Genomic DNA, 14,692 nt, shown 5'->3' with positions numbered 1-14,692 from the left:
TCCCACTGTAGTGACTTATTGAGGCCGCTAGGTTGGTAGAGTTATTGTCTTTCACATGAGATGATAAACTGAAGGTCTTTTCTGCTCCTTACTTTTGGGTGTCTCAGTAGAGACAAAAATTGTTATGGAGGGATTTCATTTATGTGAAACATTATTTCTCATTAATGTGAACAATTCTTTATAGGTCCCTACTGCTGCCAGCTGAAATGCTGCCGAATACTCTTTCTGGAAATTTGGGGATGAAAAGAAGGAGATGGGTGTTACGTGTTTTCCTTTACCTCTTCTCTCAGGCTCTTCTTGAATCTTACAACTTCTTTTACATGGATTCCTCTTTACTCCCAGATACTTTTACAGATCACTAATATATTAGCATTCTTTGCTGATCTCTCTGTTCCTCAGTCTCTATCTTTGTCTGTCAAGGAGAGATTTTTCTGGTAACTGTTAAATCCTTAGATCTATCAAATCTCTGATCCCTGTCTTAATGGAGAGGGAGCTGTTAAAGGGAGGAAAAATAAGTTTCCAAATCCTAGCTCTTTACATCTGGGTGGTCAATGGCAAGAAACCAGGATTCAAAATGTTCTTAATCTGCTTTCTATTTGCAGTCTTTACAGATTTTAAAGATGGTAACATTTCTTCACTATTTTGCTGGTGGTGGTCCCATTATGTTGCTTTTAAGCAGGGGAAGTGTACATTTCCAAACTGCTCATACTACTTTTTGGCAGCAGGCCCAACTGATTTGCTTCATCTGACTTGCTCAATTGCCTTTAAAGCTAACATAGGCTAGTGCATCTGTCAATTACCACAGGGATTCCAGCAATCAGCAAATGACTCTGGAGTGTCTCTGCGCTCCAAATGTGCCAATTACAATGGTACACTCATAGACTCTTAATTGTGTGGAACAACCATCAGTAAAGTTCAGGTGTGGGAAGCACCATGGCAATTGTGAAAAAGGATCAGCAGGCAGGATTGCTGACTCTTTGTTCATGACTGAAATCTACTGTGCTCTGTTTTTTTAAAAAGTGAATTTTATGGGCAGTGATGTCTTCAGTCTTTAGTTTCAAACGGTACATCACATAGATAGTCTTTTTTCACATTCACATATTCATAGATTCCAAGGCCAGAAGGGACCACTGTGATCATCAAGTCTGACTGCCTGTATAACACAGGCAGGCCATAGAACTTCCATTAAAATAATTCCTTTTGAGCTACAAAGTATATCTTCAAAAACAATCCCGATTTAAAAATTGCCAGTGATAAAAATGCACTATGACCCTTGGTAAGCTGTTCCAATGGTTAATTACCCTCACTTAAAAATGTATGTCACAATGCCAGGTTGAATTTGTCTAGCTTCAACTTCCAGACATTGGATCATGTTATACCTTTCTTGAAGATCCCATTGTTAAATATTTGTTCTCCATGTAGGGACCTAGGCTATGTCTAGACTGCAAGCCTCTTTCGAAAGAGGCTCTTTCGAAAGATACTTTCGAAAGAGCCTCTTTTGAAAGATACTTTCGAAAGAGCCTCTTTCGAAAGAGAGCGTCTAGACTGCATGCGGAATTTCGAAAAAGCAAGCCGCTTTTTCGAAAGAAAGCACTCAGTGAGTCTGGATGCTCTCTTTCTAAAAAGCCTGTTTGCTTTCAAGAACGCCTTCTTTCGAAAGAGCACTTTCGAAAGAAGGCGTTCTTCCTCGTGGAATTAGGTTTACCACCGTCGAAAGAAAAGCCGCATTCTTTCGATTTAATTTCGAAAGAACGCGGCTGCAGTCTAGACGCAGGTGAAGTTTTTTCAAAAAAAGGCTACTTTTTTCGAAAAAACCCCTGAGTCTGGACACAGTCCTAGTGGCTGATTGAATCACTCCTTATCCTTCTCTTTACTAAACTAAATAGACTGATGTCCTTCAGTCTACCACTATAAGGCAGGTCTTCTAGACCTTTTTTCATCTTGAGGCTCTTCTTTGAACCCTCTTCAATGTGCCAACATCCTTCTTGAATTATGACATCAGAATTCCAGCAATGGTCACATCCGTACCAAATATAGAAGAAAATAGCCACTCTATTCCTACTCAATACTCCCATTTATATATCCAAGGATTGCATTAGCCCATTTGGCCAGAGAGTAAAAAGCCTTCATATAATATAGGTATAGTGTAAATCAATATAAAGAGATCACTTGCAGAATGCATCTACTGTAGAAAGCATTTCAAAAATATTTATTGAAATATTTGGAAAAATAGTTAATACATGAGATACAATGTGTCTATTTTAGATTCCATTATTACTGCTTAGAAATGATCTTGACATACATTTGAGGATATAGGATTAGTTACTGGGAAGACCTTTTGCTTTGTATCCGCATTGGCATATATCCCACTCTCATCTTGCCATGTGTTGATACCATGTCTTCTGTAATCTGCTGTGTCAGTAAACTGAGAATGACATTTTCTATGAACTATAGAATAACCATCTGGTTGGGCTCCAGCCTGTGGAAATAAGAGAGATTATAGTAGTTTATCCTTCAGCAAACAGAGATATTAAAAAACATGTTGCTTGATGACATCTTGCTCATATTATGGTCAAACTTTAACCTTCAAAAAAGTAAAGCATTTCACAGAATATAATTTTATCTCTGAATTAAATGTCTGGTTACTATATTTGATATACTGAATTGGGGACCACAGGATATCTATGATTTAGTGGTGAACTTGGAAGACTAATTTATTTCTTGGCTTCTGGAAATTATTTTTCTAATTAAATTGAACAATAAAAGTATTTGTTCTTCTTGTGCAATTTTTAAGGAAAATAACTTACCTTATCATTGGAATTTTTCAAGTTGTGCAGTCCATACAGATATTCATTGGGAGTTCACATGTGCTCCAGCATCAGAGATTGTAAGATTCTTCACTAGCAGTATCTATTGATTCACCTTTGTCCTGTGCCTCCTTATGCTCTAAACGAACCACACAAGTGGAAGCACAGACAATCTGTCTCTGCAGTTCCTATTTTACTGAAAATCAAGTGACTAGCTGAGCAGAGGAGGAGAACAGGCATGAAATGCCCAATGGGATCACACATCTTGAAGAACTTTATTTACTATAAAGGAAAGTAATGTCCCTTTTTTGTTCAAATGCTGGCCCCTATATTTATGTGGGTAACTCACAAGCAGTACCCATTGAAGAGGAGGCGGGTGTGAGGACCCAGGGTACACCACAGATTGCAGGACTGCTGTGCCAAAGAATGCTGAACAAGCCTGGACCTGTACATAAAGTCTAGTAAAGGTATGCAATGAGTTCTGTGTCACTTCTCTACAGATTTGAGAAAAGTTGTACATGCAGTAGTTGAATAGGCCCTTATACCTTGAGGAGAAGGAGTTACCGGCATATAGTAAAATATAGCCTTCAATCTAATTTGGGACTGTGTCAAATGAAATTTCCTCCCTTTTCATCCACTTAGCACAGGAGAAGAATAATCTCAGAGAATTTCAAAAAGACTTCATTTTTGATGGTAAATAAAAAGCCCAAGTTCTACAAATACCCAAGGAATTATCTTCTAGCTTTTCTAGTGGTAAGAAGTTTCAGGTACAACATCAGTAGATGGATAGGCCAATTCAGGTGGAATCTTGAGGGAACTCCGCAATGAATTTGGGATGTAACCTTAGTGACAGTTTGTTAATATGGACCACCATGTAGGGAGGGTCTGCTACAAAAGCCACAAACTCCCCAACTTTTCTAGCTGAAATGATTGCTGTTAGAAAAGGGAATAGGAGGCCAAAGGCTCAAATGGTGGATTCATAATTTCTGACAGTAGGAGAGAAAGGTCCTAATTAGGAATTGGCACCAATACTGGAGGGAAGGCTGGTTTCTGAAAACCCCCCTCAGAAATGTCATGGTAAAAGGGTGAATATACCCCACACTTTTATCTATTGGAGAATGGAAAGTTTTGAATGCTACTAGGTGCACAAACAATAAGGTAATGGATAAACCCAAAGATTTCAGGGAAAGGGGCGATTCCAAAATGGTTGGAATGCCAAAATCCAATCCAATGCATGTGTATGGCAATGCTGGCACCAGGTGAAGAATTTCTTCCATTTGGCAGTATAACATTTTAATCTGGAAGCCCTTCTTCAGTAGCTGAGAGCGGATTGGACGTCCTTGCAGCAAAACTTCTATGCTTGTCACCCAAATACAAGGCTGTAAGCTGGAGGGAGATCTGATTGGGATAGATGGTTTTGCCTTTGTTCTGAATCAGAACGTTCAGCAACATGTGGATATTTGGTAGATACTGGTAAACAAAACTGTTTCAGCCATCAAGAAGCCTCTAGGATCACTGTCAATTTGTCCTGGTTGATCTTATTCAGGACATGATGGAGGAGGCATACACTAGTGTATCTGACCCCTGAACCATGAATAAATCCCCTCTGGAATTGTGCCCTTGAGCAACATAGGAGCCATAGATTGGACATTTCTTCTTTACCAGGATGCAAACAGGTCCCATGACAGTGGACCTCACTGACAGTTGTGAAGTACTCACATGCAGTCTCTGTGAAAGCGACCTCTGCTGAGGCTCTCTGCTACAAGGTTCATTACTATGCAAAAGGGTGATCATATGTCAGTTGCACCAATTCCAGAGCTTGTCTCTTTTTAAGGTAGAACACTGACATTATGTTGTTTGATATGATGGGAACATATGAAAGACAGAAGCCTACGGCAAGCCTCATGAACTGTCCAAAGTCTGAGAAGACTGATGTGTTACTGGGACTCTGGGAAGGTCTATACTAAAGCCAGAAGGTATGCAATTCCAGCTACATAAATAACATAGCTGGAGTTGACATACCTTAAGCCAAGTTTCAGTGCCATCCCCACAGCAGGAAGTCAACAGGAGAAACATACCCATTGACTTTCTTTACTCCTCACAATTGGCACCATCAGCATTCGATTTAGCGGGTCTTTACTAGACCTACTAAATCAAATGCCAGAAGATTGACCGTGGCAGTGAAGACAAGCCCCAAGAATCTTGCACCTCTTGGCAGTCCAGATGTGCTCCCTAACCTAGGAGAGAGGGGATTCTTTGTAGTTAAAGGGGAAACAAAAGGAACCCCTACAAACACAGATTTCTTTTCCCCCCACCAGATAAGAGAAGTCAGAACACTCTGAGGGATCACAACTTATCTAACATGTTTATGTTCTGAGTGCAGACTATGCACATACATTTCTCAAGGCAATACAGATGGAACCTGGTGAAGTGTGCTTGTTATGTATCTGTAGAAAGACCAGACAGAAATTAACTGTTTTTATGGACTCAATTGAAGTTGGGTGATTTTTGAGATCCCTGATTGCAAGACTCCTTTTTCAGGTAAATTAGTTTTGGGTTAATTATGTCAAATCCAGAGTTGCTCTAATCAATTTTATAATCTGCTTGGGGATTAAAGTGGACATTTGAAATTCATTTGAAGTTTTGCAGATTGCAGGAAACGGAGCATACTGTCAGTTGAACTTCCCCAAATGATGATCTTGCAAGCAGATAGTTATCAAGGTTAGGAAAAATTGGATTGTCCGGCAATGCAAGTATGTTGCTATTATCAAGAACACCTTCATGAACACTCTTGGGGCTGCTGTGAGGCCAGAACGAACCCTCCACTGGTAATGTTTTAGTTCCACCAAAAAGCACAGAAAATCCATGTGAGACGGGTGAATGTCTATATGATGAAAGACATCCTTCAAACTGAGAACTGAGAAGCAGTTGCCTTTGTTGGGATATTGTTATAATTGGGGCTACAAATTTACTCTAATTGTGTGATCAACTGTATAAAGTACATGAAAGTTTATGGGATAATTATCTATAACAAACATTGATGGGGAAAAAGTAAGAAAGGGAGACAGACCGAATTAGTCTAAACATAAATGATGACTGATATAACTCTAGAACTGTGTTAAGATCATGCTTGGTAAACAAAAAAAGTGGGAACCAGAAGTCAGTGATGAAAATTGGTGTGTTGGATACCAGGCCTAATTCATGCACAAAATAATGAGAGGATGAGCTACTCTATCCATCACTTCTTTATCAGGTCGTTAAAGAGACTTTGGGGTAAAAAACTGACTATTGGAGAGATCTTCATAATCATGGCTGTCACCCACCATATCCTAGGACTCTGGGTCTTCATCATTGTGATCTTAAGAGATGTTCTGTTCTGATCAGGCCAGATAGAGGGACTTAGATGACACTGTCACTTCTGGATCCAAAAATACCACCCAGGATGAAAAAGCAGCAAAAGCTCCAGTCCATCTCAACTAATTTCTTATATTTCCCAAAAGGTTAATTATTGTAATAGTTAATATCGCCTTAAAAACTCAGACAAAGGAGGTTTTCCCTATAAAAGCACTCTCCATCTAAAGGGAAAAGGAAATAGGGATGTTGTTGTTATGAAGGCTTTATGTAATATTCCATGCTTTCAAACACTGTTTTCCCACCTTGTCTTTAATAAAAGATCTAAAGGATTTTTAACAGTGTGTTTACTATGGCATTAATCAGGCCCAAAACCCAAACCTTGCTTCATACTGTTTAATTTTGGACAGTGACTAGATTATTTTTACCCATTTAGCTCATATATTTCACTTAAATTTATACAATACAGATAATGGACTCCAGAGTGGTCATCTTGAACTCAAATAACATATGAAGACATCCACCCATCTAAGATATAGAATGGACCTCCTCCTTCTTGAAATGAGGAAATATCTCAGGGTATGTCTACACTACAGCGTTGTTTCAAAATATCTTATTTCGAAATAGTTAATTCGAAATAGCTTATTTCGAAATAATGCGTCTACACACAAAATGTATTTCGAAATAGCATTTTGCTATTTTGAAATACCGCGTCCACACTGAGTGGACACTGATTCAGATTTAAGGCTAGCCGGAACCAGGTGAGGGTTAGGGCATCAGGCAAGGAGTGTCTTTGTGTGGCTGTTGCCTGAGGCTATCTGAGGCCGGTGCTTAAAGGGACATCCCCCTCCCTCGGGCAGTTCTTAGGTGTCCCTGCTTGCTTGCCTGCCTCGCTATGGGACAGCAAAGCATTTGTGTCTCCGAGTGCTTTGGTTGCCCTCACTCGGGACACCACAGCACTCTGTAACAGGGTGCCAGAGCTGCCCCTGGGCACTCCGGTGTAGAGAATCAACAAATATAGTGCTTTGGCTGCGTGACAGGGCATCCCAAGGACGAAACCAAGCAAGAGTCCTGAGCCAACAATAACAACATCTGCCTGAGTCAACGACCTTCGAGAATGCTGTGTTTGGGACTGTGAAGAAGCAGTTTATGAAAAGCAGGATGTGGACTTTTGGGAAGTTTGAGGGGGTATAAAGATAGTTGTAATCTTGCAATAAAACGATTTCGTGCTTGCACCGGCCGGAGTCCGTGCCTTCATACACCACACTCCGGTGCATCTCGTGGATGCGTTGCTATCAGCCTGGCTGCTCTTGCTACAGGCTGCCATCTGGGAGCTGTGGGAGAGCATTCAGCTGCTGGTCTCGGTAACCCTGCAGTGTTGCAGTAGACTTGCTGAACCCTCGGGTGCGGGAGGATGTCCCGGGCAGGGTGGTGTGCCCTGCACGCGCAGCTGGTGCGGCTGTGCAGAAAGAAGAGAAGTGGTTAGTTGTCCCTGGGGACACAAGTGAATGAAGCCCAGCCCCCCTCTGCGAGGTGAGGATGACTGTGCCCTGCACCGTCAGAGCCGCTGTACTTGCACAGAGGCCATGGTCGGAATGTCCAGCTATCCCAGGAGTGAGATTTGACCCAAGACCGCACCCATGCGCCTGTGCTGTGTATAGTGCGGCTGAAGTGGGGGGGAGATGTCCCCTGCCTCTGTGTAGAGGGGGCTTGTGAAGGGAGGGCGTCCTGCTCTGTCTCGTCCCGGGGTCAGAAGCATGTCAGGTCTCTTCATACACGCATGTGGCTATCAGGCCATGGCCCCTATGTGGCACACAGCTGGAGCCACCTGCCCTGGGGTGGCACAACATGTGCTTGCACATGCACAGGTTGCTGCATGATCTGTGGTAAGCAAGGCCCACGTGTTCAGTCCCTGGTTTCCTTCCCCACCCCCCCAGGAAGGGGACAGTGCACTTACATGGTGTGGCCTCCCCGGATGACCCTGGTGACTCCGCTGCTGGGACAACTCTGGGGTCCAGCCGGCAAGGCACCCTCCGTGGCGGCTCCTCCTCTGCACCCTGATCATGGCCCTCCGGTCCCGGATTGCTTACCCACAGGGTGGCACACTCCATCCCACTCCCATGACGCGGTCCAGGGCATCAAAATAGGGACAGGTGTCTGCCCCTGTTGGGGAGCTGCCCCATGTGGCCCTGGCGTATGCCTACTGCAGCTCTTTAATTTTCATGCGCACTTGCTCCTGGGTGTGCATGTGGCCTTTGGTGGCCATGGTGGCAGCTATGCGGCAGTACACAGCGGCGTTCTCCGTCTAGTGCGGAGATGATGGACATTGGAGGCCTCCCCCCAAACCTCAATGAAGTCCATGATCTCCACACTAGACCAGGAGGGCACCTGCCGTCTCCGGCCCCTGGCTGGCTCATGGGAGCTGGGGGACTGAGCAGTGGACGGCTGGCTGGCACAGTACTTATTTCATATTTGGCATTATTCCTCACAGAATGAGGTTTACCAAATTCAAAATAAGCGCTCCGCTATTTCGATTTTATTTTGAAATAGAGGTTTGCCTGTGTAGACGAATGGAAATGAATTCTATTGTGTAACCAATCGAGCTGGTCTCCAAGACCAATCTGTCTGAAGTAATATGTTGCCACACTAGAAAGAAATGGAACAGTTGACCACTGACTTAAATGAGATCCCATGGCTCCACCAAGACTGTTTTGTAGCTATTGAAGGTCTCATCAAAATCATAGAATCATAGGACTGGAAGGGACCTCAAGAGGTCATCGAGTCCAGCCCCCCGCCCTCAAGGCAGGACCAAGCTCCACCTACACCATCCCTGACAGATGTCTATCTAACCTGTTCTTAAATATCTCCAGAGAGGGAGATTCCACCACCTCCCTTGGCAATTTATTCCAATATTTGACCACCCTGACAGTTAGGAATTTTTTCCTAATGTCCAATCTAAACCTCCCCTGCTGCACTTTAAGCCCATTACTCCTTGTCCTGTCCTCAGAAACCAAGAGGAACAAATTTTCTCCTTCCTCCTTGTGACACCCTTTTAGATATTTGAAAACCGCTATCATGTCCCCCCTTAATCTTCTTTTTTCCAAACTAAACAAGCCCAGTTCATGAAGCCTGGCTTCATAGGTCATGTTCTCTAGACCTTTTATCATTCTTGTCGCTCTTCTCTGTACCCTTTCCAATTTCTCCACATCTTTCTTGAAATGTGGCGCCCAGAACTGGACACAGTACTCCAGCTGAGGCCTAACTAGTGCAGAGTAGAGCGGCAGAATGACTTCACAAGTTTTGCTTACAACACACCTGTTGATACAACCTAGAATCATATTTGCTTTTTTTGCAACAGCATCACACTGTTGACTCATATTCAACTTGTGGTCCACTATGACCCCTAGATCCCTTTCTGCCATGCTCCTTCCTAGACAGTCGCTTCCCATCTTGTATGTATGGAACTGATTGTTCCTTCCTAAGTGGAGCACTTTGCATTTCTCTTTATTAAACCTCATCCTGTTTACCTCTGACCATTTCTCTAACTTGCTAAGGTCATTTTGAATTATGTCCCTATCCTCCAAAGAAGTCGCAACCCCACCCAGTTTGGTATCATCTGCAAACTTAATAAGCATACTCTCTATCCCAATATCTACATCATTGATGAAGATATTGAACAGTACGGGTCCCAAAATAGACCCTTGAGGAACTCCACTTGTTATCCCTTTCCAGCAGGATTTAGAACCGTTAACAACAACTCTCTGACTTAGTTAAAATGACTTCTTGAAATGGGTTATCTGGTGAGGGGGGAAGGAACGGTGTGGGGCAGTGTTCCCTCTAAGCTGCGTGGCAGCACAGCTTCAAAGGTGACTGATTCATCAGCCCGGCCCACTCAGTCAGCTCCATGCACAGAGCCCTGAGTCTCTGACTGGGTGGGGCTCATTAATCACCTGTGAAACTATGCTGCCATGAAGCTTAGAGGAAACACTGGTATGGGGTGCATTTTATCAGTAGTAGTGTAGCTTCTAATTTTCTGGATGGCTCATAAGTCTGTTGATGGAAGAAGGGCTGGAGAGCAAGACACTGTCTGTAAGGGTATGTCTACACTACAGCACTAATTTGAACTTAATTCGAATTAGTTAATTCGAACTAAGCTAATTTGAACTAGTGCATCTAGACCTAAAAACTAATTCGAATTAGCGTTTTGCTAATTCGAACTAGCATGTCCACATTGAGTGGACCCTGAGCCGAAGTTAAGGCTGGCCGGAAGCAGTGCCGGCAGGGCAACAGATTAGGACTTAGAGCGTGGAGCTGCTGTATCAGGCTAGCCGAGGGCTGTGCTTAAAGGGACCCAACCCTCACCCCGGACAGACAGTTCTCAGGGTTCCCTGTTTGCTTGTCTACCTCGATGAGGGACAGCAAAGCAGTCCTGATTTGGAGTGCCCTGAGTGCCCACACTCGGCACATCACAGCACTCGGCCATCAGCCCGGCTGCACTTGCCGCAGGCTGCCATCTGGGGGGGGGGGTCAATCGGGGGGCTGCAGGAGAGCTTCCACCCCGAGGAGCCCGCAGAGCCACCCCAGTCCTCCCCATCGGGGGCTTGTACCCCATTCCTCCCTCACCTCCTTCCACTTACCCCACCCTAGCCCCCCTTCCTGATGTACAAAATAAAGGACACGTGTGTTCAAAAATAGAAACTCTCTTTACTTAACAAAACTGGGGAGGGGATTAACCTCTGGGGAGACTGGGAAAAGGAGGTGGGAGAGGGGAAGAGAGAGGGTGGGAGAGGGGAAGGGGAAACCTGGGAGGAGGGAGCTGGAAGCGGGAAGCCAGGGGAAGAAGGAGGAGGGGAAGTATCAAACTATGGTATGCCATATCTTCAGTACTGTGTACAGATGTGATCTCCTCACCCCAGAAAAGATGTTTTGGCCTTGGAAAGGGTTCCGAAAAGGGCAACTAAAATGATCAGGGGGTTGGAACCGGTCCCATATGAAGAGAGGCTAAAGAGACTGGGACTTTTCAGCTTAGAAAAGAGGAGACTAAAGGGGGATATGATAGAGGTCCATAAAATCATGAGTGGTATGGAGAGGGTGCATAAAGAAAAGTTCTTCATTAGTTCCCATAATAGAAGGACTAGAGGACACCAAATGAAATTAATGGGTAGCAGGCTTCAAACTAATAAAAGAAAGTTCTTCTTCACAAAGCACATAGTCAACCTGTGGAACTCCTTGCCGCAGGAGGCTGTGAAGGCTAGAACTCTAACAGAGTTTAAAGAGAAGTTAGATAAAGTCATGGAGATTAGGTCCATGGAGTGGTATTAGCCAGGGGGTAGAAATGGTGTTCCTGGCCTCTGTTTGTGGAAGGCTGGAGATGGATGGCACGAGACAAATGGCTTGGTCATTGTCCTCGGTCCATCGCCTCCAGGGTACCTAGTGTGGGCCGCTGTCGGCAGACAGGCTACTGGGCTAGATGGACCTTTGGTCTGACCCAGTACGGCCATTCTTATGTTCTAAGCTCAGGGCTCAGGGTCGGGGGTCTCACTGGACCACCTTGATTTTCATGCAAACCTGCTCTTGGGTGGCCAGGCTGGCAGCTGTCCTGCCCTAGACGGCCTTTAAGGGCTCCGGGGCCGGGAGGGGGGCAGACAAGTTTCCCTGATTGTGCCCAGAGTGGCCACCAGGGCAAGCTGGGAAGGGCTAGCCTCCCACTAGTTCGAATTAAGTGGCTACACAGCCCTTAATTCAAACTACTTAATTTGAACTAGGCATTAGTCCTCATAGAATGAGGTTTACCTAGTTCGAATTAAGCGCTCCGCTAGTTTGTATTAAGTTTGAACTAGCAGTTTGCCTGTGTAGCGCTTATGACAGAGAAGAGCGAGAAGAATGATTAAAGGTCTAGAGAACATGACCTATGAAGCCAGGCTTCATGAACTGGGCTTGTTTAGTTTGGAAAAAAGAAGATTAAGGGGGGACATGAAGACATAGGAAAAAATAATGGACACTGCTAGTGAAGAATCTTTAGTCTTGGGTGCATGAGTAGCCAAGGAACCAGGAACCAGGACTCAAGAGACCCTGAAAAAAACTTTAAAAACAACAAGTGGCTCCTACAGCACCTTAGAGAGCAACAAAAAATATATATATAGCATCATGAGCTTTCGTGGGCACAAGCCACTTCTTCAGATGATCACTGAAGAAGTGGGTTGTGCTCACGAAAGCTTATGATGCTATCTATATATTTTTTGTTAGTCTCTAAGGTGCTACAGGACCACTTGTTTTTTAAGTTGTTTTTTAAGTTACAGACTAACATAGCTACCCGGCTGAGACTTTTAAACATCAAAGGACCCCTGCATTTCAAATTTACAGTGTATTAAAAAGCAGAGTATGGTAATTATATTTGTAATTGTCATTTATAATAATAAATAACAGCCATTCAAAAGAGTAATATCACTACCCATTATTTTCATTTCTTGGATTTGTTGAATAATCTATCAAGGCAATTGTTAGAGACAGCGTTCAAGGAAAAAAACAACACTATTAATTCCTTCTATGAATTTGCCTTAGTAAAGGAGCACTATTTGGGATATTTATTTGCAATCTAGTTTAATTTAGTAAAATGTAATGTAATGTAATAAAATTACTGCACATCCTAAAGGGAAGATTACTTTTGTAGGAACAGGTCAGGGTTATATTTGACAGGGATATTGAGCACGCAATCCTAAACTAATAAGCCAAACTTTGCCAAGGATGCTGAAAATTAGATGACCAGAGCTGCTGAACAAAACAATAAAGAGATAAAAAATGTTATGTCTGATTACAGAATCTGAGTATTGAGCTCTATTTGAACTAGAAGGTTAGATGGTAACCTTACGCACTTATTGCCTAAGGGCTTGAAAGAAGGTATAAAACAATAAGTATAAAACTACAAGTCATAAAAGAGACATTTTATTTGAGTTTCTTCCATGATATATTAAATTACAAAACAGTCATGAAATAATGAAGGTTTTGCTCTGTGAAGAATTAATTTCTAATTGTTTATCTGCACACTACTGAAGAAGAATTTAATTCCTTTGTGTGCTGTTAAAATAAACTAACATACAACGTATTTCTTATTTGATTGATATTTCCAGCCTGTATCTTTTTTTAAAATGTTTTTACTAAGCACCTAAACATGGGGTTTTCATAGCCCCTCTATGTATCAAATGTTTGCTTAAAAGTGTTTCTTTATAAATGAAGAAAACATAGCAAATGATACAAAACACATGCATTAATTATATATATATATATATATATATTGGGAAAACTATTCTCCTCCCTTTAATTAAGTTTTTATAAAGAGTGTAAATACTTGTCAAAGGTCCTAGCAAGTGCCCTCTTCCAACTACCCACCAGGACTGCTGAAGCAGGAATCCAAGACTCTTCTGCTGTGGATCCCTAGGGTATTTCAAGCTCCTGCTGCTTCAGCAATACTGATTCCTTTCTAGACCATCTGGCCTATTTCCTGGGCACTGACTCAAAGGCTTTATCTTTCTAGAAAATGGGGCTTTTCAGCCCTCTGCTCTGGTCCATGATCAGCAACGAATGAGGCCTGAGATACCCCGGTCAATCCAAAATAGGGATGTGAGGGTATGTCTACACTACCCCGCTAGTTCGAACTAGCAGAGTAATGTAGGCATACCGCACTTGCAAATGAAGCCCGGGATTTGAATTTCCTGGGCTTCATTTGCATAAGCAGGGCGCCGCCATTTTTAAAACCCCGCTGGTTCGAACCCCCTGCAGTGCGGCTACACGGGGCACGAACTAGGTAATTCGAACTAGGCTTCCTAGTTCGAACTACCGTTACTCCTCGTGGAATGTAGCCGCGCTGCACGGGGTTCGAACAAGCGGGGATTTAAAAATGGCGGCGCCCCGCTTATGCAAATGAAGCCCGGGAAATTCAAATCCCGGGCTTCATTTGCAAGTGCGGTATGCCTACATTACCCTCCTACTTCGAACTAGGAGGGTAGAGTAGACATACCCTGAAAGTGTAATTGTGTACACAGTCAAGAGCCTGGACTCTTCGGTTAACCTTCATGGTTACACACAGGCTCCTGAGTATCAGAGGCAGCATTGCAGGGGGAGGAGAAGGTGGGACCCAGATCCACGCACACAGCAGCTCCCAGGAAGCTGACTGCTGCCCCGCGTGTAACTGTGTAATTGCTGAAATTTTCAGCAGTTATGCAGTTACTTAATTAAACACATTTTAGCATCCCTACTCAGAATACTCCCTTTTCCCAGAATTCCGCCCACAGGACTGAAGGTTCTGGTTTGCAGTTTAATAACTTTCTCAAGATATGCAGTACATGTAAAGCAGTCAATATATATATATTTCGTACAATTTAACACCTTTATGCATCGGCACCAGCTTCCTCATTTCCCTGGGAGTGCTCATCTCCCACTCTAGTCCAGACTGCTCCTCTAGTCTATTCCTCCTCTAAAGCTCATCCCGCCTCTTACATCCCCACACCTTCCCAAAACTGCTTAACCCCACCTCTTCC

General features: G+C 43.4%; 1 protein-coding gene across 1 annotated transcript in view; it reads right to left on the bottom strand.

The window, feature by feature from the left end:
* Nucleotides 1–2,183: 2,183 nt before the first annotated feature.
* The window catches only part of CFAP95 (cilia and flagella associated protein 95), a 36,918-nt gene continuing 24,409 nt past the window's right edge, over nucleotides 2,184–14,692 (bottom strand). The window contains exon 6 of the mRNA XM_006137840.4: nucleotides 2,184–2,479. Coding sequence (XP_006137902.3) covers nucleotides 2,282–2,479 — 198 coding nt within the window. The 3' untranslated portion in view covers nucleotides 2,184–2,281. The remainder of the gene's footprint in view (nucleotides 2,480–14,692) is intronic.

Source organism: Pelodiscus sinensis, chromosome 6 (assembly GCF_052426305.1).
Source record: "Pelodiscus sinensis isolate ZL-2025 chromosome 6, ASM5242630v1, whole genome shotgun sequence".
NCBI classification, from domain to species: Eukaryota; Metazoa; Chordata; order Testudines; family Trionychidae; genus Pelodiscus; species Pelodiscus sinensis.
Note: the sequence above shows the minus strand (reverse complement) of the source record. Positions and strands in the feature narration are given on the sequence as shown.